This window comes from Ochotona curzoniae, unplaced genomic scaffold (assembly GCF_017591425.1).
Source record: "Ochotona curzoniae isolate NIBS_2020 unplaced genomic scaffold, NIBS_Ocur_1.0 contig_66, whole genome shotgun sequence".
NCBI lineage: Eukaryota > Metazoa > Chordata > Mammalia > Lagomorpha > Ochotonidae > Ochotona > Ochotona curzoniae.
In genome coordinates, this window is record NW_024466512.1 from 22,469,017 (window position 1) to 22,492,736 (window position 23,720).

The 23,720-nt window shown below is 47.3% G+C and overlaps 2 protein-coding genes across 3 annotated transcripts; one reads left to right on the plus strand and one right to left on the minus strand.

Annotated features, from left to right (window-relative positions):
• Positions 1 to 266: 266 nt before the first annotated feature.
• On the minus strand, positions 267 to 11,759 carry HIF1AN (hypoxia inducible factor 1 subunit alpha inhibitor). Of its 2 annotated transcripts, none has more exons than XM_040992298.1 (8): positions 11,508 to 11,757; positions 11,011 to 11,261; positions 7,113 to 7,261; positions 5,733 to 5,878; positions 3,624 to 3,730; positions 3,146 to 3,209; positions 2,817 to 2,927; positions 267 to 2,049 (listed from the first exon to the last, which is right to left on the minus strand). In XM_040992298.1, the coding sequence occupies exons 1-8, from the start codon at positions 11,682 to 11,684 to the stop codon at positions 2,005 to 2,007; spliced, it is 1,050 nt and encodes a 349-aa protein (XP_040848232.1). In that variant the 5' UTR covers positions 11,685 to 11,757; the 3' UTR covers positions 267 to 2,004. The 2 variants fall into 2 exon arrangements, with proteins under 2 accessions (XP_040848232.1, XP_040848233.1); XM_040992299.1 differs by lacking the exon at positions 267 to 2,049 and adding an exon at positions 2,164 to 2,270 and having other exon boundaries at positions 11,508 to 11,759.
• A 4,351-nt stretch (positions 11,760 to 16,110) lies between these two features.
• Positions 16,111 to 22,215, plus strand: NDUFB8 (NADH:ubiquinone oxidoreductase subunit B8). Its single transcript, XM_040992300.1, has 5 exons — positions 16,111 to 16,225; positions 16,448 to 16,574; positions 17,967 to 18,066; positions 18,435 to 18,590; positions 22,029 to 22,215. Exons 1-5 carry the CDS (start codon positions 16,141 to 16,143, stop codon positions 22,119 to 22,121), a joined length of 561 nt encoding a protein of 186 aa, XP_040848234.1. The 5' UTR covers positions 16,111 to 16,140; the 3' UTR covers positions 22,122 to 22,215.
• The last annotated feature ends 1,505 nt before the right edge of the window (positions 22,216 to 23,720 follow it).

The window sequence follows — 23,720 nt, forward strand, 5'->3', positions numbered from 1 at the left end:
AGCCTCCTCCCTCCCTCCCTCTTCCTTGGCCATCTCAGGTCAGAACTGTCAGCACAGCGCCTAGCAAGGGCCAGCTGAACGGCGCACGCCTCACTGCTGTGCATCACCCACTTCTTTGAGTGCTGAGCCAGCAACAACCTGCTGAGAAGAACAATCTGCTTTCTTTGCAACTGTGGCTGTGGCCACACTTGTCCTCCAGCTGTCTTGTTCTCTTTGATGCACTCTTTCCCATTAGAGATGGAGGGATAGAGACCACTGCAGTCCTGTTTCCCAGCATTAGCTATATTTGAAAGAGCTACACTTGAGAAGGAACCTTGTCTGCACATCCACACTGCATCAAAGAACACCAGCAATGAGGTGTTCAAAATAAACAGCCCTCCTCAAGATACACACACACAAACACACACACACAGAGCTCAGTCCAACAGGGCACTGTAAACTGACTGTTAGGGGTGCCATAGTTCAGACACTGGGAAATAAACCTTTGGGGGGAAAAAAAAGGAACCAAAATAAAACCAGAAACTTCCAATTCCCTCCTCCCTTCCTGGGAGAAGGGGATGATACAAATGGAAGTAGACACAGGGCTACCACCCCGCCTAGTTCCAGAGATCCCATTCCCACTAAATAGCTGTGAACATTGGCTTTTCAAGCTGTGCGCTCCACAGCTGCCCAGCTGTAAGCTGAAGCTCTGAGTGGGGTGCCTGTAAGTAACCAACAGAAAAAGCCATTCTCTTCCCATGCTCTACCAGGGATCCTGACTCCTGAGGGTGCTGTGGAACACAACACTGGGACTGGCAGGGGTGCTGGCTTTTAAGAGGCAAGGGTACATTTTCACCCTTGCCCTGAGGTGGATGAACGGTAGTGAGTTAGCTGCCTCAGCTTGACCCCGTTTCATCTCCTGAGCCAGGAACTCAGCAGGAGTAGAGGATGTGACCTGGGCAGGAAGGGTCATCATGGGCCTGCAGGTTCTAGCCAGTTAGCCTAAGGCAGGCTCTAGTGAGACCTGACCAATAAAGGATGGCTAAAATCCAAGTTAAAAAGCTTTAGGCAGTACTTCTGAGGAACCACAATGCATTGTCCCACTGAACAAGGTGAGCATGGAGACTGGCCGGTGCAGGCACACATGCGTATGAATTAAAGTGTGTGTGGGTGCACGCACACATGTACACGTAAACACACAGAGGCTTGCACACTTAGAACCTGAAGGAACCACAGCTACAACTCCCTGGATACCTAGCACAGGGGTAAGAGCTGGTGCTGAAAGAGAAAAGCTGCATGTGTCTATAATTTGGAATTTCTGCACAGCCCTTGGTTTTTAAGTCCCAAGGTTCCTTCCTGTGTATGGCTTGAGCTTACAGGTCCCAGCTGGAACCCTGGCTAATTCTCGCTCACTGGAAGGCGTTCTAGGCTCTTCAAGACAAGCCACTCTCTCAGTCATTAGAGTCCCAGTAGCCATTCCCTTCTGGCCTAGATCCCGACAATGTAAAAACCCAGTGGGAGGCTGACTGCCCCAACGGTCAGCCTAGCTCTGGCCCTGTAGCCCAGATGCAGCAGGGACCCCAGAGTATCTCCTCTCTCAGGCTGAGGCACTGAGGTTACAGGAGACAGGGCTGAGAGCCAGAAGTAACATCCTGACCCAAAGGAAGGGGAAGCAGGACAGATACACATGTGTGTGTATGGACACAGACATCCCAAGGTTGACAGACCAACACGCAGACATGATGACAACCACAAGCTGGGACTCTACACACTGAATGCAGGACTTTAGGGGGGCAGAGAGGGGAGGTGTTGGGGCACCAGAGGCAAGGATAAGAAGTCCCTCCAGATGGCAGTGGAGTGCCAACCACCCTGCCTCGCCCCATACACCTTCCTCCAGGCCATGGCAAGAGTCCAGTCCATGAAGTGCAGCGTGCAATTCTAGTACTTGGAGGCTCCCGTCCTCATCAATGAAGCGGTGTGGCCGGGACAGCAGTCACCTGGCAGGAGGCCTTGACTCCCAGCAGGCTAGTTGTATCGGCCCTTGATCATTGTGTTCAACAAGGGCCCCACCTGTAAAGAGACATGAGGAGTCAGTCAGAACTGCCTGTCCCTTGGCCTTGAACTTGGACCAGGTGTGTCCAGAGACATATAATGTCCAGCCAAGGAACGGGACAAGGCTTTCACACAATCTTGTGAACTCTAATCAACTGGCTTTCTGAAGGTCAAATCAGCACTGTGGGCATGCCCTCTCCTCAGGGTCTATCTTCTCTTACTGTCTCTTTCACAATACACTGTAAGAAACAACATACTCATGAAGACCAAGGGAATTAATGACACCCAAGAACATGTCTGCCTCTCCAACATGCCCTCAGCATATTAAATGTCTCTATACCCTCAACAGAAGATCACATGCAACTGGGACTGTGGCGCTCTCCTAAGCCCACAGGTGATGGAGGTCGAGGCTACCTACAGGAAGGAGGCAAGTGCTTCACCAACACAAATTCTCTTCGCTTCCGTTCAGGCCAGTGGTACACCTGTGCGGGAAGCAGGTGTCAATATTGCCTGCAGCAGCCACAGCACAGCTGGGAGAGTGCAAGGAGATGCTTTGCTGCTCACTTCCCATTCCAAAAGAATCCCCACAGGGGTCCCCAGCTGGCACACAAACCCCGCGGGAAACATTACTACTAGCACGGAACAGATTATAATTGATCCGCCACTCAAGCCCAGCTCTCACAAGAAAACAAGAATTTTCTGAACATGCCCATAACCTCTATGGAGAGAAAAGACGGTAGACCCTGAGAGGTGGTAAGGACAATCTCATGACAATCCTGACTCACCTCTTGTGGGTTCCCCAAGGCCTCTCCAAGCATCTTCTCAATGTTTCTCATGATGGCCACTTTCTGATGAGCTTTGAGAGGATATTCAATTCTCTTAGGGGTGGGAGCACCCTACAAAGGAAGCAGCAGTAGGCCTCAACGTCATTTTTTGTTGTTCCTGGAAACCCCTACCCTCCTAAGAAATTCAACTCAAGTCACTTCCTTTTCATCTCCTCAGAATCACTTCCAGGGATAACCAACCACCCTGCCCCAGCCAAGGCCATTTATTATACCTACCTCACCCCAGCCCCAGTTCCATCTGGAAGAAAAAAAAAATCAACTATATTCACCTTATACCAGAAGTTCACAGTGATGGTAATCCCCCCATTTAGTAATGACTCTATGTGATGCCACCTGCAAGAGACAAACAGGCTCCTGTTTACCAATGCTTTTCAGAGGGAGGGATGGAAAGCTAGGTAGTATCCAGTTAAAGAACACCCTGATCACAGTATCTTTATGTTCTTCTCTGAACCACACAGGGAAGCTAAAGACAACATCAGTCAGGTTCCAAATATCCAAGAGCCAAGCAGTTTCCCATGGTTTCCCTAGCTGCAAGCCTCTGGGATTTCTTGGGCTTGAGGAATTCTTTCCTGGCAACTGTGCCGTCCTTTCCCTCATATGCAGCACACTCCATGCCAACCTTCCTGCAAACCACAGAACACCAATCCTGCCATAACTCAGAAAAATCACTGATACACTCCTCCACACCACCCCAAGGAGTGGGAAAGAAACCTCCCCAGGGGCCCCCAGCCCTAGCCCCCTCCTCACCAGTACATTGGGATGTAAAGAACATCACCAGGGCCAACCACTGTTTCATAACCAACCACGTTTTGGAAATTTGGGAACCTCTCATAGTCAGGATTGTCAAAGTCCACCTACAAGGTTCAAAAGAAAGAAAAAAAAAATTAGTTCATTGCCAAATCTTTATCAGTAACTGCAATGTGCCAATTAGTTTGGTATTTAAAAAGAAAAAAAAAAACTTTCAGTCTTCAGAGTTTGTATTCAGCACAACATGCAACACACTTTAAACTCTCTCACAAGATGAGGTAAGGCAGTCCATGCTTTAATGCTCAATGATCCTAGGGTTCAGGTGATTATGCGAAGTGAAATTAGGCAGACATGGAAAGACAGACAACTGCATGTTCTCTCTCATGTGGAATGTGAGGAAGTCAATCTGGAAGTGTGAAGCTGGGGAGATTAGCGGGAGACAACGGGCACGACACTGCATGTGCTACAGTGCATAAAGCTGCTGCCTGCAGTGCCAACATCCCATATAGTGCCAGTTTGAATCTCCACTGCTCCACACCCACTGCAACTCTGTTAATGTGCCTGGGAAAACAGCAGAGGATAGCCCAACTCCTTGGATCCTGTACCCACATCAGAGAACCACGAGAAACTGCTGGCTTTAGCTTAGCACAGCCCTGACCATTGTGGCCACTGGGGAGTGAGCCAGCAGATGGAAGATTTCCCTGTAACTCAGCCTTTCAAAGAAATAAAATATACATTTTCAAATTTTCACTATTAAGAAAACTTTTTTAAGATTTATTTATATTTGAAAGGGAGTTACAAAAGAGGGAGAAAGAGAGAGAGAGGGAAAGACAAGGAGAGAGATAGATCTCTTCCTTCTGCTGGTTCATTCCTCAAATGGATGTAATACTGGAGCTGAGTCAGTCCAAAGCCTGGAGCTTAACTGATCCAGATCTCCCATATGGGTGCAGGGGCCCAAGGCCTTGAGCTTTCCCAGGCCCAAAGTAAAAAGTCAGATTAGAAGTGAACCAGCCAGGACTCAAACCGGTGCCCATACAGGGATGCCAGTGCCACAGATAGAGGTCTAACCTGATGTGTCATAGCACCGGCCCCAATAAAATAAAATCTTAAGAAAACACACAGAATGGGTGCTAGCATTGCATAGCACAAAGTGTGACTATAGTTTGTGGTACTGCATTGTGTATTATATGAGGAACTGGAAGAGAAGGTTATAAGTTCTAAACAAACAAAAAAAATAATACAAGGGGGGAAAGGGAAATCCCTGAGCCTGTAGAACTGTATGATTGATTGATTGATAGATAGATAGATAGATAGATAGATAGATAGATAGATAGATAGACAGATAGATAGATAGGTAGGTAGAGGCGACAAGGAGGTGAGGATTCTAACTGCCTGATTTGACCTATGCACAGTGTACATTTGTTGAAAAGAATTGTTCTATAGCCCATAAAACTACACATAGATTGTATTCCTCATAAAACAAACAAAAATGAATCCTAGGATATTTCTGGGGTCAGAAGATATATTCCATGGTTTGAGAACAGGAGGAAGTAAGACTCATCTTTCACCCAAACCTTCACAAACTTCCTCTATAAAACAAGCTCTAAGCCATAAAAACACCTACATGAATAGCTAGGTAAGTGTTGCTCCAAGAAAGGAGATGTATCTGTATCTGTTGGCCACGGAATCAACCACATAACTCCCTGAGATCCAGGAAATAGGTAAAGTGACAAATCCTGATTTTTTTCCTCTCCCCATATTAAAAAAAAAAAAAAAAAGCATACCTGACAAAATAAACCCACACTTAAATCCAATGGATACAAACAGTTTGTTGCATGAACTTGTGAGCCAACTAAACAGTAACCCCAAGTCCACCAACGTAAGTGATGAGGATTGCTCCTGGGAATTCCACTTGTGGGGTTATTTATACTTACAACATGGGGTAACCACTACAGGAATCTGGGCTATGTGAACTACATAATGAAATCATATTCTGGCTTTGTCAGTAGGACACAACTGATCTGTAATCCAGTGACAGCCCAGGCCTTGTGCCCAAAGGCACTTCCAGAATCTCAAGTTCCTTATCCTACTCAGACCACACAAGCTCACCTGGCTCTGTCTGTCACATGGGTGATGGACAGGGTATGGGTAGAGGCACTCAAACTGATCCGGAGGGAACAAGATGCATCGCTTGTGGCCCTTAATCTGAGCAAAGAAGTTCTGCTGCTCATCATAGTGAGCAGGAGTCACATTTCCTGTTGGGAGAAAGATACCATCTTACCTACAGCAGTACCACCACCACACAAGTTGAATGCAGAGCCTGTGCTGGTGGAAAACCCAGGCCCCCTTCTAAGCAAATGCCAGGCAGAAGCAAAGAAACCCTAATTACAACTCTCAACAAATTAGTTGTTACATTTTTACAGGTAATAAGTCTAGCTGAGGGTATGGGTCTATGACCAACTAGCAAAATAGACTTTTCCAAGCAATGGCTACTCTTCTTAATAGAAGTGTAACAAACTATGTATACATGTACTTTCCTTGATCATGTCAAGAACTTAGGGGAAGTAACAGAGTTAAAAATGCCTGTTATCAACAAGGCATGCACAACCTATTTTGTGGGATTAACCAGTCCTTTGCTTCCTTGTTCAATTCAGTTTAGTTCCCATTTACTAAGTACCTACTAAGGGCCTAGAACCAATCTAGCGCCAGAAATAAAAACAAGACAATGAACCTCCCTTGCCTAACTGGCCTTTGCAGACTTCTCATTTTTAGTCAAAAGACAAATAAATAAAAACAGAGTCACATGCTTGCTTATGTCTGCATAAAATCACCTGCAGGAACCCTGAGTGGCTAGTCATAGGTGCTGCCTATCACTGCTCTTTACATATTTGGATTTTGATATCCATCATCTATTATTTATTTAAAGGGTGGATTTACACTGAAAACCCAGGAGAAATTTAATCTGAATGAGGTCAAAGAGCAAGAGTGTTTCAAAAGGATCTCTAGTACGCCAAGGAATGCATTCACATCGCGTCTGAGAAGCAGAATGGGAACTTTCCAGGTGCATAAAGCTAGCTTCTTCAAGATTTAACATATATGATCACAATGTGATATGTCACATATGTGACTCCTGCCACAATGAGGGTACTTCACAAAGTTCATTAAAAAAAATTATTTTGAACAAAAAAATTTTGAAATCCATGCATACAGGGTTCTTCAAAAAATTCACCAAAAATGTGCATCATGAAAAACCTACACATGAATTCCAAAATACTTTGGCATTAAAATAAGCTTAATTTTTAACTCTATTTTCCCATAAATTTTCTGAAGTCTCCTCAGGTTTAGAAGGTATTTTATGTTTCCTCTATAGATGAGGTCGAGGCTTGAGAATTAAGGGACCTGGTCAATCATGGAACTAATTAGGGATAGGGGATTAGAAAAAAAGTTTACACAAATCTGAGTCAGGCTCCTGGCCTAAAGATTTCTTACCTTCCATGCCAATGAGCAACAGGTTAGAAGTCAGCTGTCCCCAGCCACGCTTTCCCTGTTGCTTATTAATCCAGTTCCAGTTAAAGCCCAAGAAGTCCATGACAATCTTCCTGCCCACAGTATCATTGAGTGTTTGCTGCAGATACAACCTACATTCCCCAAGAAAAAACTTCATTAGTACAAGCACCCCACAGTCCCTGGCATGGTATCCCCAAGGGTGGAAATACAACCACAGATTCATACCACCATCTCCACAAAGTGCTAGAACCTCGCAGGTCCACCATAAAAATGCACATACAGATTCCTGGGAGCCTATCCACAGACCCCTGAACGCTGAATCAACCTTGCTCCAGGGACATCTGCTTTGGCCCCTGAGGGCCACTGTGGAGGACTGCATCCCTGTTCAGTAAGAGCTCGTCCCTTCTGGCCAGAGGTAGTCTTATAGATTCCCTTGAAGCCAGGCTTCCTTATTGAACTTGCTTTGGTCAATGAAATATCCATAGCAGAAACTTGCACTGCTGCAAGTGTGACCTTTTTTTAAAATTTACTTATTTTTTAATGCAAAGGGCATGCTTACAAAGAGAAAAGGGGAAAAGGAGGGATGGAGAGAGAGAGAGGGAGGAAGAGGAAAAGAGAAACAGACAGACAGACATCTTCCATCTGTTGATTGATTCCCAAATGGCCGTAGAAGCCAGAGCTAGGCTAGTCAGAAGCCAAGAGCCTGGAACTTCTTCCAGGTCTCCCATGTGAGTACAGGGGTTCAAGGCCTTGAGCCATCCTCCACTGCTTTCCCATTAGCAGTGCTGGATCAGATATGGAGCAGGCACATTAGCAGAGCTGGATCAGATATGGAGCAGTCAGGATGCAAACTGGTCTCCACATAGGGCACCAGCATCACAGGTGGAGGTTTAACTTACTATGCCACAGCACCATCCCCTCAACTGTAATTTTGAATAAGCTGTCCAAGGTAACATGTCCAAAGTTCCAGATAAGCACTTTTGGGATAGTTTGGGTTCCCAAGTGAATAAGATGACATGACCCAGGATGAACATGTAGAAAGAGTGAGACACAAAACTGGCTTTATCATGTCACCAAGTTACGGTGTGAATTCCGGTTCATTTTAACTAATTCAGCCAGTCAGTCACAAATATCAGCTTTCTACAGCTAAGGGAAAGAAGACATAATGCTAGGCTCCAACTACACTCGAGCAAAGTCAGAAGTTATTTAACAGATACAAAAATCCAGACACACTTGATCAAGTCCCACAAGGCACATTTACTAAGACAGCAAACCCAAAGAGAAGACCAGAGTAGCCCTTTCTAGTCCTAAGAACATTACTTCAAAAGGCTCAAAGGCATTTCACTGCCTAGAACTGTTAACTTTCTTTTTAAGGTTTATTTATTTGAAAAGCAGAGAAAGAGCGAGGGAGAGACAGAGAGATCTTTCATCCACTCTACAAATGACCACAATTGCTAGAGGTAGGCTAATCCAAAGCCAGGCACCTGACACTTCTTTCCGGTTCGCCACATGGGTGCAGGGGCCCAAGAACTTGGGCCTTCCTCCACTGCCTTTCCAGGCCATTAGCAAGGAGTTGCATCGAAAGTGGAGCAGCTGGGACTTGAACCAGTGCTCACAGGGGTTACTGATGGTGATCACAGATGAAGTTTATTTGCTACCGCACCTACTGGCTCCCAGAATCATGTTTAAGGAGATACTATTTAGAAATGTTGATAGCAGGTTGGCATGGAGCAGTGGGTTCCCTGTTTGGGTCCTGGTTGCTCTGCCTCCGATCCTGCTTCCTGCTAATCACCTGGGAAAGCAGCAGATGATGGGCCGAGTTCTTGAGGTCCTGGCCCCACATGGGAGACAAAACGAAGTTCCTGGCTTCTTATTTCAGCTTGGCCTGGCCCTGGATGTTGCAGCCTTCTCGGGAATCAATCAGCCAACTCAAGATCTCCCTTCCCATCCTCAGGCCCTGTGTGACACTTATGAATACATCTTGTTTAAATGGTCTGTGGGAAAATGGAATTAAAGGTAAAAGAACTCTTGCTAAGCTAGAAACACTAGCTAGCTACCTTTTTGAAGGCATGGAACCCTCAAGATTTGAATGCGACCTCTGGGCTTGACCCTGAAATTATGGTATATACATTCACACACAAAGTTTGAAAATAGACAGGGCTAGCTCCTAAACAAAAATCTAAACAATATACCTGAATAGTAAATGCTTGAGATCGCTAAAAGAAGATACAAAAATCTTTTATCCCGTAATCACTACAACACATTACACAAAGTAGAATTGGTTGGTGCCAAAGTCAGATGATAAGGCAAGATTTGCCCATAGTATAAACTTTCCTAGAAAACTTTCTAATCTGTGGTTGGCATTGTGGCATAGCATGTAAAAACACCAGCTACGATGCTGGCATCCCATGTGGGTACTGATTTCAGTACTGGCTGCTCTGTTCCTGATTCAGTTTCCTGTTAACGCTCATGGGAAAATGCTCAGACCCCTGCACCCATATAAAGACCCAGAAAAAACTCCTGCTTTTGAAACTTCCCAGCTCCGGCCATTGCAGTCATTTGGGGGGTGAATGAGTGGATAGAAGATCTCTAGTTCTCTGTCTCTCACTCTCCCTCTACCTGTCCCGCTGTTGCAGCCATTTGGGGAGCAAAAAAGCAAATGGAAGATCTGACCTTCTCCTTCCCCACCCCTCCATATCTGTAACTGCCTTTCAAATAAATCGATCTTTAAAGAGAAAACCCTCTATAGATTACACCAATGGGTCACACACAGTGACACAAAATGCTCTCATCACAGGTGGCAAGAGGCCTCAAAGGACAGAAACCTGCATCTTCTCTCATGCTCACTCCAGGAGCACATGCCACTCAATAGATTTCTGCACTCTCCACCAGCACCACGACCAGCATCAGTATCTCCTGCACATGCGCAGTGGGCTCAAGCTGAGGAGCTCGATGCATGAGATAACTGAATGTGCCTTGGTCATACATAAAGGACAGAAGAATGAACAGTTCCGACCTCAGAAATGTTTTTGGTGAAAATTCCATCATCATGATAAGCTGTGAGTGTAAGGAAGAAGGGAAAAAAAAAGATAGTTTGAGCCCCTTCATTTAGCCACATGTCACTGACAAGGACTCAGGAGACTTAGAGAAAAGGCCTGGGTAGACAGCAACTGTGAATGACCTGTCAATGGCAGCTGAGGGCCTCAGTGAGAGCAACGGCCATGTAACAGTGTGGGACAGAATACTGCCTGGGACTCAGACAAGCAGCTGTCCTCAACACAGAGGAGTCAGTAATCTCCCAGGGCCGTCTTGTGGTCGCTATGACAACATAGAGCATCAGCACCCTCTCTTAGAATCCAATCTGAGTAACCTTTGTTCCACAATTCAAACAATCTTTCAGTATGCTCAGAAGTCTTCGTAAACATTACAATTAGATGTTCATGTTTAAAAATGAACATAAACCCTGCTTTTCAGCATTACTTGAAAGTTATTCGGGCTGCCCAATGGAAATGAGCAAACGATTACCCCTCCCACTGCTCCCCACCTCGCACACACCTGCAGCGCGATGTCACCACAGCATCCACCCAATGATACCCCTTTTCACCTGACCGACCTTTCCAAGCAAGCCCGGATCTCACTCACGACAAAAACAAAACCTACAGACTGACCATTCAATCATGTCCTATCTCTCTGATTACTAGTCCAGTACTAAGAATTCAAACCCCTCACAGGATAGAAAAGCAGAATATTCACTCAGCAGGAAGCCAGTAATGAGAGATGCCCATGTTCGTCCAACTCCCAACACAGCGCCCAACAAACACAAGGCAAGGAAAAGGAAATGCCCAAAATCTGATGGAAAACCCATGCTCCGGGCACTCACCTATCTTCCCCACCACGCTGCTGGATATCGTGCAGCTTCTCAACAAACTCCTGAAACTTCATCTCCTCCCTATTGGACCGTGGCTTGAAGTTCTGGAAGTTAGCCATCTTCTTCTCGTCGTAGTACAGGAACTTGTGGGTGCTGGCACTATACACGGAGAAGTCTCCGTTGCCAATGTTTTCTTGCAGGTATTCCAGGTCCCATTTCAGGGCGGGATACACCAGATTCGTGTCGGTCAGCACCACAGGCTCCTGCGTCAGGCGACCAAAAAAAAAAAGGCAGTGCTGATAAGGGGCAGGTGGATCCTGCTCCAGGATTTCAACTACTTCCCAACTTCTAAACACTTTGTCCCTTACACTACCCGCCCCCAACCCACGTTGCCCTCGCCTTCCCCTCCATCTTGAAGGGCTCAGCAGCCTGGCCGGCCCTCTCCCTTATCACCTCTGCTCCCCAGGGGTCCCGTCCTCCTCCCCTCGGGGCGCGGCCCCGCCCCCCACCTCATTCTCGATCAGCTCCTCTGCCCGGGGGTCGCTCTGACTCAGACGCGGGATGGGTCGGGTCGGAAAGCTGTAAGTTCGAAGCTGAGATTCATCCCAGGCGGGACCTGGCGTTTCGGCCTCCTCCCGGGACTCTCCAGAGCCGGAGGCCGTGGCCTCAGACGCTGTCGCCGCCATCTCCGCCGCTAAGGACGGCCCCGCCGGAAGCGGAAGTTCCGCCTATTCCGGACAAAACCCACAACGAAACCATAGAGATGATCCAGCGACACCCAGAACCCGGCGCCGAGGCCGTGGGGGCGCGCCTCCTAATGGTCACCGTACAGTTCTACACGCCAGGCTCCTTTCTTGAACCGGAGCCCGACCAGGGAGCCACTAAACAAGGGGTCAAGACGAAATATTGCTGCCTCAGTGAGCACAAGAGGCGAAGGCGGCAAGCTTAGGTAGGCACTGACCTTTGCATCCTTAGGTGTGGAAGACGCAAACTCTATCCACCTACACCGGGTTGGGTAGGCAGCTGGGATAACCCAGGTAGCTGGGCCGTGCCACCCGTATGGGAGACCCAGTTGGAGTTCTGGTGTCTCAGCTTCAGCCTAGGCTAAGCTGTTGTGGATATTTGAGGAGTGAGCCAGCAGATGAGAGATCTCTCCCTGCCTTTCTCCTCTGTTGCTGTCTTTTTTATTATTTAATTTATTTGTATTGGAAGGAACTAGGAACCTCTTCTGGGTCTTCCACGTGGGTGCAGGGTCCCAAAGCTTTGGGCCGTGCTCGACTGCTTTCCTAGGCCACAAGCCGGGAGCTGGATGGAAAGCAGGGATACTGGGATTAGAACCAGCGTCCATAAGAGATCCTGGCACGTGCAAAGCGAGGACTTTAGCCACTAGACTACCATGCCAGACCCTGTTGCTGTCTTTTGAATTACAATTACCACATTGATAGATTTTTTTTAGTCTAAGGCTGCAGACTTTAAAGGATTAGGTAAAAGTGATCATGGCAAGTTGAATTCCTTTAAATCAAGGTGTAATGGCTTTTAACACCATTCCCTTTTCCTGCCTATACCATCCTCTTTCTTACTTGAATAGATTCTTTCCACAGACCAATTGTGAGGAATGATTCAAACATCCCATCTTGGACCCTGTGCCATTTCCTCCTCCTCACAGCTCACGAAATTCGCGCCATTCTGGTTATCCACCAATCAGATGTAACCCAGTATCTCACCTGAGAATCCTACACCCAATCTCTCTTGGACCCGTTTCCCAACTCCCGCCCACTTACCAATTGTCTGTAGGCAATCACCTGTGCCGATCTCAGGCACCAATCCCCTGGGGCTTACCCCCCCCACACACACACACAGGCCTTGCAGGCTCACCTGAATGACAAAAAGGCCCCCAGGTGCCCCACTTTCTCTTTTCCTCCTCGCTCTCCCATCGACTCTGTCCCTTCCCCTTCCCTGGCAGCTGCTATCCTGCCACCACCGCGGGAGATGTGTCCCTTCCAGCTTTCTCCCCCTCAACCCCTGCTCCCGTTCCTACCCTGGTGGTATAAAGGACCTACTAAGCACCTTGCTGTGTCTCGGATTTTGACTTCCAGTAAACTAATTGTAAAAAGAGGACTTGGCTGCGGGAATTAGTTGCACGTAACAACGTAAGAACTTTAGGAACTTAAAGTACGTTTAAAACTTAATACCGGGCCTGGCAGCGTGACCTAGCAGCTAAAGTCCTCGCCTTGGATGCGCTGGGATCCCATATGGTCGCCGGTTCTAATCCCGGCAGCTCCACTTCCCATCCAGCTCCCTGCTTGTGGCCTGGGAAAGCAGTCAAGGACAGCCCAAAGCCTTGGGACCCTGCACCCATGTGGGATACCCAGAAGAGGTTCCTGGTTCCCAGCTTCAGATCAGCGCAGCACCGGCTGTTGCGCTCACTTGGGGAGTGAATCATCGGAGGGAAGATCTTGCTCTCTGTCTCGCCTCCTCTCTGTATATCTGACTTTGTAATAAAAATAAATAAATCTTTAAAAAGAAAAAACCTAATACCAATGTTATTATTAGTGGCCAGCCCTGGACATCTCACATCGCCGGACACTCCACATTAGTTATGAAAGATCATACCCATTATCTTTATTACTTACTTACACAATTCTTGTGACTAGTTTTGGAAGGTTGAATTCTAAAATGGATAGCCAAATTCGCATCCCCTGGTGTACACATTCAGTATAAGTCTGTTCCCTTAAATGAAAGCAAGACTTGTAACTAGGATCGGGTATCATTCCTATAGTTAGGTTACAATCCCTGACAAAGATGTACTTAAGAGCCCAATCAGTTCACTTTGAGTTAATCAAGTGGAGTTTATTCTATGTGGGCCTGACCTTTTCACTCCAGCCTGTTAAATCTACAACAGGAAATCAGAGACAGAAGCCTGAGAGATGTGAGAGTGACAGCATGGAGCCTGGGTCTCACTCCAAGTTCTAGCTTCCTGCTAATACATATATGGGAAGGCAACAGAAGATGCCCCAACTACTTTGGTCCCTGCCACCCATGTGGGAGACCCAATCTGAGTTCTTGGCTCCTGCATGTTGCAGAGTGTGTGTGTGTGTGTGTGTGTGTGTGTGTGTGTGTAAACTGGAGGGTGGAAGATGTCTGTGTCTGCCTTTCAAATAAAGTGAAAAATTTAAAAAAAATCATTTTGGCTATAGATGCAGTAACTCTCAATACAATACTGGCAAATGGAATCCAGCACCACATGAAAAAGGACATTGGGCTGCCTCCACTGTTACCTAGTATAAATTATGCTGCTATGAGCATTCTCGCACATGTTTTTCTGTGGTTAGGTATCTTCAATTCTATTGGCTATCTACCAAAGGGTAGAATCATTAGGTTTTAGACAGGGGGGCAGGTGTGGTAGCCTAGCAGCTAAAAGTGCTCACCTTGCATGTGCCGGAATCTCTATGGGCACCAGTTCTAATCCCAGCAGCACCACTTCCCATCCAGCTCCCTGCTTGTGGCCTGTGAAAACAGTTGAGGACGGCCCAAAGCCTTGGGGACCTTGCACCCCGTGTGGAAGACCTGGAAGAGGATCCTGCCTCCTGGCTTCAGATCGGCTCAGCTCCAGCTGTTGTGGTTACTTGGAGAGTGAATCATCGGACAGAAGATCTTCTTCTCTCTCTTCCTCTCTCTATATAACTGACTTTCCAATAAAAATAAATGAATCTTTAAAAAAAAGACATAGAAATTGTTTAAAAACACTTGAAAAATCACTTTGCTATACACTTTTAAATGATGCCTATCTATTTATTTGTAAGAGAGAGGAAGAGACAAAGAAATCTTCCATCATCCCGTACATGGGCTGCAATAGGTCTGGGCCAGGCAGCAGCAAAGAACTAGGAAAACTTCATCCTGGTTTCCCACATGGGTAGCAGGGGCCCGCATGCTTGGGTCATCATCAGCTGCCTTTCCAAAAGTGTTAGCAGGAAAGTGGATCAGAAGCAGAGCGGACAAGGCTGGAACCAGCCCTTGGATGTGGCATGCCAGCCTCCTAAGCAGTGACAGCCCACAGTTCCCCAATAGTGGCCTCTATTGTACATTTAAGAGAGGGCAAATTTTGACATATACTATCTTAACTAAAATGAGTAGAGCAAATCAGTTTTCTGATCCACATATAGGGCTTGCTATGGGCTCAGCGCAGATGTTGTCCGATTATTCTGAACACCAATTGCTGATCATTTTACAAGGCAGCAAGTGTCTGGGAAGCAGTGCATCCTTGGATTTAAACATGCCTTTCGTCCACATCCACTTCATTGTTCTGACATACATTTGCGAATGTCTATAATCATGAATTTGCTCTAACCCAGCGATCACCCTAAAAGTCCCTGGAAACAGGTGCTTATTTATAACGTGTAAATAAAGTGAAAACATATCCGTGTGTAAACATCTCCCTTTGTTCTGTTAGCTCAAGAGTTTGCATTCTTCATGGGCCGGGGTGAAATCTCCAGATCCTAGCATGTTTAATGCTTGAGGCTGTTTCCTGGAGCTACCTCTGTAGTAGGTTTGTTTTCATATCTGTTGGGCTGAAGTGCCTGGGACACTGGGAAGAACTAACCGACTGAGCCCGTAGTCTCTCCAAGGCTGCTTTGCGCCGTTTGCAGCATCCCAGAGGGGCCGGAACGTGGAGAAGCGAACCAGAAAAACAAAGATCAAATGCTGAATTTGGAAAATGATCGCGTCCGGGAATGGAAGCAAGAAGACCAAGCAAGCAGAAGGACAAGGCGAGCAGCCAGAGCAGAGGGTCAGCCAGGGTCGTAGCCTACCCCGCTCCTGGGGGAGGGGCGCCGAGATCCTCCTGAGACGCTCCGGGACCCTTTTAATTGCTGCATGGGTTTAAATCGGCCGAAGGAGAAAAGACTCAACAACCTGAACTAGTAAAAAAGCGACTTGGCTGGCTTTTCTCTACTTCCCGCTAGCCCTCCCATCCTTTACGGACCCGCTGGTCTCCGTGTAGACTTCCCAACTGCGTCTCGAGAGCCCTCCTCGGTCGGAACCTTGCAGAGTTCACGGCCGTTCTCGGCGGTTGCGTTTGGCCCCGCTCAGCCGCCGTGGCGCGCTTTTGCGCATGTGCGGAGTAAACCCAGAAGGAAGGTGAAGATGGCGGCGGCCAGGACCGGGATCCTGGCAGTCGGGTGGCTGCAAAGGGCAGCCCGGAACGTGGTGCCTTTGGGCGCACGGACAGGTCCGCAGGAAAGGGCGAGAGGCCTCAGGGTGGGAAGGGGATGCCGCCTGAGGTTTGGTGTGTCAGGAGGGTGTGTCATTGGTTATCTCGGTGCCTTTGTCCCGGCGGAGGTAGAGGGTCGTGCTGGGGCCGCGGGGTCCCGGGCTTTGGCCTTAGTCTCGTGAAGCCTTGAGGGCGCTGGGAGAACGGGGCTTCTCCTGACCTACCTTCTTCTCCGCCCAGCCTCCCATATTACGAAGGACATGCTCCCGGGGCCCTATCCTAAGACCGCCGAAGAACGGGCCGCCGCCGCCAAGAAGTATAATATGCGCGTGGAAGATTATGAACCTTACCCGGATGATGGCATGGGGTGAGAGAGAGAGGGCAGGCTGGGAAGGGGTGGCTCGGCTCGGACCTTCTCACCTGTACCTTCTCGTGCCCCCCCTTCTCCGCGTCAGCGGTGTGGGGGTGCTTTTCTCGGTGGCGGGAGGCGGGAGGGGCTGGGAGAGCAGCTGCAGCCGAGAGGACTTCAATTTTCTCCTTGGCTCAGCCCGGTTCCTCAAATGAGGAAGTCGAGGCTTTAATGGCTCCCTGGAGGATCCGCAGATAGCAGGAACCTTCCCTGGCTCCATCCAGAGCGCGGAGTTTCATTTAGATTGAGCATCTGCTGGGCTCAGGTGCTGTCAGCCAGGCACGTGACCAGCTGGAGCTAGACTCCTGTCACTAGAACCGTTATCTGTAGATGGAGTGCTCTGTGGATTTTGTGTGTGATGTTTCTTTTTCAAAAAATGTTTTTCCTGTTAGGGCTGTGGAAATTGTAGCAACTATAAGGTGGATTAAATAGCCAGTTTCCCAGCCACCCCCAGCATTGCTGCCGACTGTTGATTTGAAGCAGTAACTACTGCCTGCATTCCCTGTCTTACCATCGCATTTTTCGTCTTTATTTCAGCAGTCCCTACTTCTCTGCTTTTTCCCATCATCTTCTGTTGACACATATTTAGTTGTCATAATTTGCTGTGCTTACTATTGTGTTGTGGCAGCTTTGGCAGCAGTCTGGATAAAATGAGCCTCCATTTTTGGGAGAAGACGACCCAGCCTGGCCAGAAGTCCTGTGAGGTGTTAGCTGTGGAGATGTGTGGCTGCTCAGGGGCTGAGGAGCACCCTTGCCATTACTTTTTAACCAGTCCCTTTGTCACTTTTATTCTGATGAGCTGAGTGACTTTGGAGTCAGATTCTGGACTTTAGTTTTTCTGTTTAATGAGGGAATCAGAATAACTCATTAATAAATTCCCTTTCACCTCCCAACAGTATAGCATTGTGTGGCCTCTTTAACTTTTGTTAAAATAAGAGAAGCTTAAATATGTTTTATTTGTCACAGTGTGACATAAACTTTGTTCTTTTTCCTTTTTTTTTTTTAATGGACCCATCAAAATTGTACCTAAATAACAGTACTATGTGATGTTTGATATATGTAAACATTGTATAATGTTCAAACCAAGGTAAATGTCTCTAGTGCCTTAATATTTGTCATTTCTTGCTGCTGAAAACATTCAGAATCCTTTCTGAAAGGTGATGTGTGGACTTGTGTGGCTGGCTCTTTGCGTGGTGACTAGCACTTGGGATCTCGATTTGAGAGTCAGTTCCTCTGTCTCTAGGTGAAGTGATCAGCTCTGTCACTTGGTTTCTTATTTCTGAGATGAGGCCACTGAGTTGTATGTGGCGGTTTGCAGCTCCTTCTGGAAGTCCTCGATTTCTCTCTCAGGTATGGCGACTACCCAAAGCTCCCAGACCGCTCACAACAAGAGAGGGATCCATGGTATGACTGGGACCATTCCGACCTAAGGCTGAACTGGGGTGAGCCGGTGAGAGAGCTTCTTCTCATTTAACTTTGCTTCCTTTAGCTTATATCTTTGATGATGTTTATCTTTAGCCCAATTGATAGTTCCCTGTCCAAATATCACTAAGCTATTCTGTTCAAGGAAGCAAGGTCCAGTGTGGAATGTGGAACGGGACTTCTGGGGAAAGTGAAATGTCTGTAATATGGAAGTTGTATATTTCCATGATTGTTGGGTCAGCAGAAGCTGGACCAAGACTAGGACCCGTGGGCCGGTGTGTCTGGCTTGCAGCCTGTTCTGGGTAGCAGAATGCTCTGTTGAGCCTTGTGTCAGGCTTGGGTCACTGTGGGCTGTGTCTTAACTGTATGTGATGGTTATCTGCTTTTCTACCGTAGATCCACTGGAACCTAGACATGTATGTCAGGAACCGTGTGGACACCTCCCCCACACCTGTTCCTTGGGACGCCATGTGTAAGCATCTCTTCGGTTTTGTGGCCTTCATGGTTTTCATGTTCTGGTTGGGAGATACTTACCCTTCCTACCAGCCTGTGGTAAGTACCTGACAAGTGTTCTCATGGGTACGTTTGCGCAGGGTCTGCCCCTACCCCCCTGCCTCCCTTTTTTTTTTTTTTAAATTGGAAAACCAGGAGGAGAGACAGAGGAAGATCTTCTGTGCACTGATTCACTCCCCAAGTGGCTGTATTGGCCGGAGCTGAGCCAATCAGAAGCCAGGAGTCCAGAGCCTCTTCTGAGTCACCCATGTTGGTGCAGGGTCCCAAGGCCCTGGGCCATCCTCCACTGCGTTCCCAGGCCACAAGCAGAAAGCTGGATGGGAAGTGGGGCCGCTGGGATTAGAACAGGCATCCATATGGGATCCTGGCATATGCAAGGTCTTTTTTTTTTTTTTTTTTAAGATTTATTTGAAAGGCAGAGTTGCAGAGAAAGAGGGATGGAAAGAGCTTTCATCCACTGGTTCACTCCCCAAATGGCTATGATGGCTGAAGTCAAAAGTTTCTTTTGGGTCTCCCAAATAAGTGCAGGAACCCAAGGACCCAGGGCATCTTCCACTGCTTTCCTGGGCACATTTGCAAGGAGCTGGATTGGAAATGGAGTAGTCAGGACTAGAATCTGTACCCATATGGGATGCTGGTACCACAGGGCAGCTTTACCCACATTACACCACAACTCTGGTCCCATAGCCCCAGATTTTGAGTGAGTGAAGTCTGTGGAGTAGGGATCCAGCTGATACCAAACTTGTCTTCCTGAAGTCTTAGGAGATAGGAGGGCTCTGCCTATTGGTATGGCACAAGCACGGAGTGCTCTTGTCTGACAGGCCACATTTTAAGAGTCAGGATTTGGTGAGGAATGAGTCATCAGGTCTGCAGAGTGCCCTTTGGGCATTGTGCTTATCAATTGCGTTGGAGCAAGTAATCTTGCAAGGTGCAGTCAATTTCAAGCTAAAACGGACATGAAAGTCACTTTCAGTATGGTACCAGAAGCAATCAAATATCTACTAAAAGCATAGTTAAATTTGGTAAATGTAAAGAACATAGAAAATATGTTCTCTAGCTTTGGGTTTTGAAAACACAATTTTCCGGGCCGGGTGGCGTGGCCTAGCAGCTAAAGTCCTCGCCTTAAACACCAGGATCCCATATGAATGCTGGTTCTAATCCCAGCAGCTCCACTTCCCATCCAGCTCCCTGCTTGTGGCCTGGAAAAGCAGTCCAGGTCGGCCCAAAGCCTTGGAACCCTGCACCCATGTGGGAGACCCGGAAGAGGTTCCTGGATCCTGGCTTTGGATCGGCATAGCATCAGCCATTGCGGTCACTTGGGGAGTGAATCATTGGATGGAAGATCTTCCTCTCTGTCTCGCCTCCTCTTTGTATATCTGACTTTCCAATAAATACATTTTTTAAAAAAACCACAATTTTCCAGCTTTGAATTAAGAAGATAGATAAATGAGATACTGAACACCATTTGAGCATGTGGGGATCTGGTAGGATGCTTCCATGTTTACAGCAAATGTGTGTACAAAGTGGGACAAGATATTATCGAGAGGGGCTACACCACCTGCTACATTTGGGGCAATGGTGTTTTGTATCAGGTAAAACTACTGCTTATGATACCAGCATCTCATGGGTGCCTGTTCTAGATTTGGCAGCTCCACTTCCAATCCAGCTCCCCACTAATGACCTGGTAAAGCAGCAGAGGACAGCCTAAGTGCTCAGGCCCTGCACCTGCAATAGGAGACCTGGAAGAAGTTCCAGGATTTTGGCTTCGGCCTGGCCTGGGCCCTGGCTATTGCGGCCATTTGGGGGTGAACCAGCCAATGGAAGATCTAGTTTTGTCTCTCCTCTCTATGTGTAATTCTGAATTCCAAATAAATAAGTAAATAAATTTTTTTTTTAATGAATTTGGATGTTGGCAGGAAATTGGAGAAAACATTTGGGGGAGAGAGAGAGAAAAAAAAAAAGCAGGGAAAAGAAGGGTCAATTAGTTGGAGTGAAAGTGGTTTATGAAATAACCCTGGGAGACCAGCTGCCTTATTCTGAGAGCCGCTAGAAAAAAAAATGAGATTCTGGAATCCTCATTTCCTGGGGATCCTAATTCAGTAGCTCCACAGTAGGTTCTAGAATCAGTGTTTTTGTTTTGTTTTTGTCAAGTTTATTTAAAAGGTGAAGAAATCGCAGAAACTCATTCAGGAGTAGAATGGGCAAAGAAGGGAAAGATGAGAGACACGTTGCTGCTTTAATCCTGTGTCTGGAGTGGGGTGCACCCTTCCCCTTTTCCCGGCTGCTTGTGAGCCGGAAGGGGTAGTGGCTACCTGATACCACCCTCCAGTCCCAAGTGAGGGGGAGTACAAGTTAGGGAAGGGGTCAGTGTTTTGTGTTTGTTGTTATCATTGTTTTTTAAACAAGGAAGGAAATTGACGTGCAATTAGATCACAGTGGTAAAAACATACCATGGGGTGAGTTGATCAGGCCAAGAGGCTTTTGTTGCACACTAAGAGATTTGCAGTAGTGCATTCATTCACCGAATATTTATGGAGCCCTTACTGTGTGCATGTGCAGACTGCTTGTGGCTGGGAATACAGTGCTGACTTGGCCAGCCTGTAGGCAGCAAGGAGCCATTTTGGGTTTTTAAACAGGAGTGTGACATAGTAAAGGCTGGGCTCTTAGGAAGATTGATCTGGAAGTCATCTGTAGGATGGATTGGAAGGAGAGGAACAGAAGCGAGGCGGCTGCTGTGTTTGCAGTTGGCTGCCTGGTGCTACCTTTGCAGAGATAATCAATGTCCTGAAGGTAGCTGGCATGCCTGTGTGCACTGACACGAGCCTTCCTGCCGAGCCCCAGGGGCTCTATGCTGGAGAGTACACGGAGGGCTGGGGTGAGCACTAACTTCACTTCAGGAGAGCAGGAAACCCAGTGTGGCTCTTCCATTTTTCAGTTCTGTAAGCACATCACCCTCTCCTCCTCCCCTTGAGCTGTGTTCTCTGACAGCTGTTTGTTGGTAAAGCCAGCAGCCCCTAAAGCACGTCCCAGCCATGTCTCCTCGGTGCTTCCCCCACCGCTGCTCCTGCACGCCTCATTTGCTAGGCCACTTTAGTGGGGAAACCATTAGAGGCTGAGTGACTTAAAGGAGATTGAGTCTGTCTCGACCCCGAGAGAGAGTGGGATGGATGGATGCGTCTTCTCATTTAGAAAGCTGGGGCTCTCTTTCTCCTCTATATTTCCCTCCTCCCCGTCCCCCCTTTCACCCTTTCCCTTTCTCACAGTTACAGGCACCACTGCTCTTAAAATGCGGGTTTCTCTCCGCCCTGGGGTGAGCATGGAAGAGGAGTGTGGTTTGTGCTGTTTAACCTGGCTGGGGCTGACCAGGGGCTGCTGTGTGCCCATTGGCCACACATGATGCTTTGCTCGAAGAGGGGCGCAGCTGCGTGTTGCTGGCTGTGTATTCTCACTGACCTGGGTGTTTTTTTTTTTCTGCAGGGGCCGAAGCAGTATCCTTACAATAATCTGTACCTGGAACGAGGCGGCGATCCCAGCAAAGAGCCCGAGCCCGTGACTCACTATGAGATCTGAGGTGGCGTCGTGGGCGTTTGTGCCCTCTAACTAGGACTCCCTCATTCTTAGAGATTGAATCTTAATGGAATCCCTAATAAAACTGAATGCTGTGGTGTGTGTGCCTCATTTCCCCAGGAATAGTCACTGCTGTGAGGAGCCGCAGCCTTTTCCTTTTATTTGCTGCCCACTGCCTGCCCTCCTCCCTGTTTTCCTGTGTGGAAATTGGAAGGGGGTGGAGGAGGGGTTATTAGCTCCAGAAGATGTCAGTCTGTTCATCTCACTGGGACTGTTGAGGTTGTTAAGGGTTCATTTGCATAGCAGGTGGTAAGGGTAACTTCCCATTTACAGGGTGAGGGAAGAAGGAAGAAATGTTCCCAACTCCCAAGTTGAAATAAGGTTTATTTCCTGTTTAAAAAAAGTTTTTAAAAGTGATTAATTTAAAAAAAAATGCCGTATTCTCTTTTGTGAACGTAATAGGATAGGTAGTGTCTTTAGCCTAGACTATATTTGCCTTTGATCTCTAAAAAATTCTTTATGTGCACTATTCCAAAGCAGCACCTGAGTCATGGATTCTTAATGAGATGACAGTATTCAGCAATGACTACTGACCCCATCTGTAGTCCTAGTGCTTTATTTCCCAGACTCCTTTCACAGCACTAGGAAGAGGAAGCCCATGTTTTTTGAGTCTCATTGCATTTGTTTTTGAGTGAACCAGCCTGAAGTCTTTGTGTTCCTTCAGGGACGTGTTCTTAAAAAGGCCAAGTTCAGTGTGAGCTGTGGAAGCATGTCTGTTCCTGTTAGGTAGAGGGCCCTGTTACTGTGGGAGCAGCCTTTGTGAGATGAGGGAGTAGGTGCTTATTCTGATTTGCCACTTTGCAGGCCCCCATTGGCTTTTTATGTTTTAATTCTCTGTCCTTTATAGCATTTGATGTGCATTTAACAAATATCTGTGTCTAAAATGTATTGACACACTGGTCTTTAGGGATAGAAAAGTGGAGAAGACAAAATAACTGCCTTCAGGTAGTTACCTAGGAGACTAGCAGTTATAAAACAAGGTGAATGGACTTCTTGCAGATTTTTATTTTCCATTTTATTTGAAGAGACCTACCTTCTGGTTCACTCCCGAAACGCCTCTATAACCAGGGATGCACCAGGCTGAAGCCGAGTCTGGGATTCCATCTGGGTCTCCCACGTGAATGCCAGGGACTCAATCACTTGAGCCATCATCTGCTCCCTCCCAGGATGCCTGTTTGCAGGTGGCTGGATTGGGGTAGCAGGACTCTAACCAGGTGCCCTGATACAGGGTGTGAGTGTTGCAGGAGGCGATTAAGCCACTGCCCCAAGTGCCAGCCCAAAGAATTCCTGAGAGATGTCTGAGTTGAGGTAAAAGCACTTTTGTTTACTCATGTGCTACTTAGTTCAAATTTATTGGAGTTTTCACCGGTAACACTTCATTCTTTTTTTAAGATTTATTTTTATTGGAAAGGCAGATACACAGAGAAGGAGATACAGTGAGAAAGATATCTGTCTGTTGGTTCACTCCCCAAGTGGTGGCAACAGCTTGAAGCTGAACCAATCCGAAGCAAGGAATTTCCTCCACGTGGGTGCAGGTGTCCC

Coding starts and splice junctions, on each gene's coding strand:
- HIF1AN (XM_040992298.1), bottom strand. CDS start 11,684: ATGGCGGCGACAGCGTCTGAGGCCACGGCCTCCGGCTCTGGAGAGTCC. Junction 11,262..11,507: donor AGGAGCTGATCGAGAATGAG/GTGGGGGGCGGG, acceptor CGCCTGACGCAG/GAGCCTGTGGTGCTGACCGA. Junction 7,262..11,010: donor CAGCGTGGTGGGGAAGATAG/GTGAGTGCCCGG, acceptor TGGGGAATGTAG/GTTGTATCTGCAGCAAACAC.
- NDUFB8 (XM_040992300.1), top strand. CDS start 16,141: ATGGCGGCGGCCAGGACCGGGATCCTGGCAGTCGGGTGGCTGCAAAGG. Junction 16,226..16,447: donor GCCTTTGGGCGCACGGACAG/GTCCGCAGGAAA, acceptor TTCTCCGCCCAG/CCTCCCATATTACGAAGGAC. Junction 16,575..17,966: donor TACCCGGATGATGGCATGGG/GTGAGAGAGAGA, acceptor TTTCTCTCTCAG/GTATGGCGACTACCCAAAGC.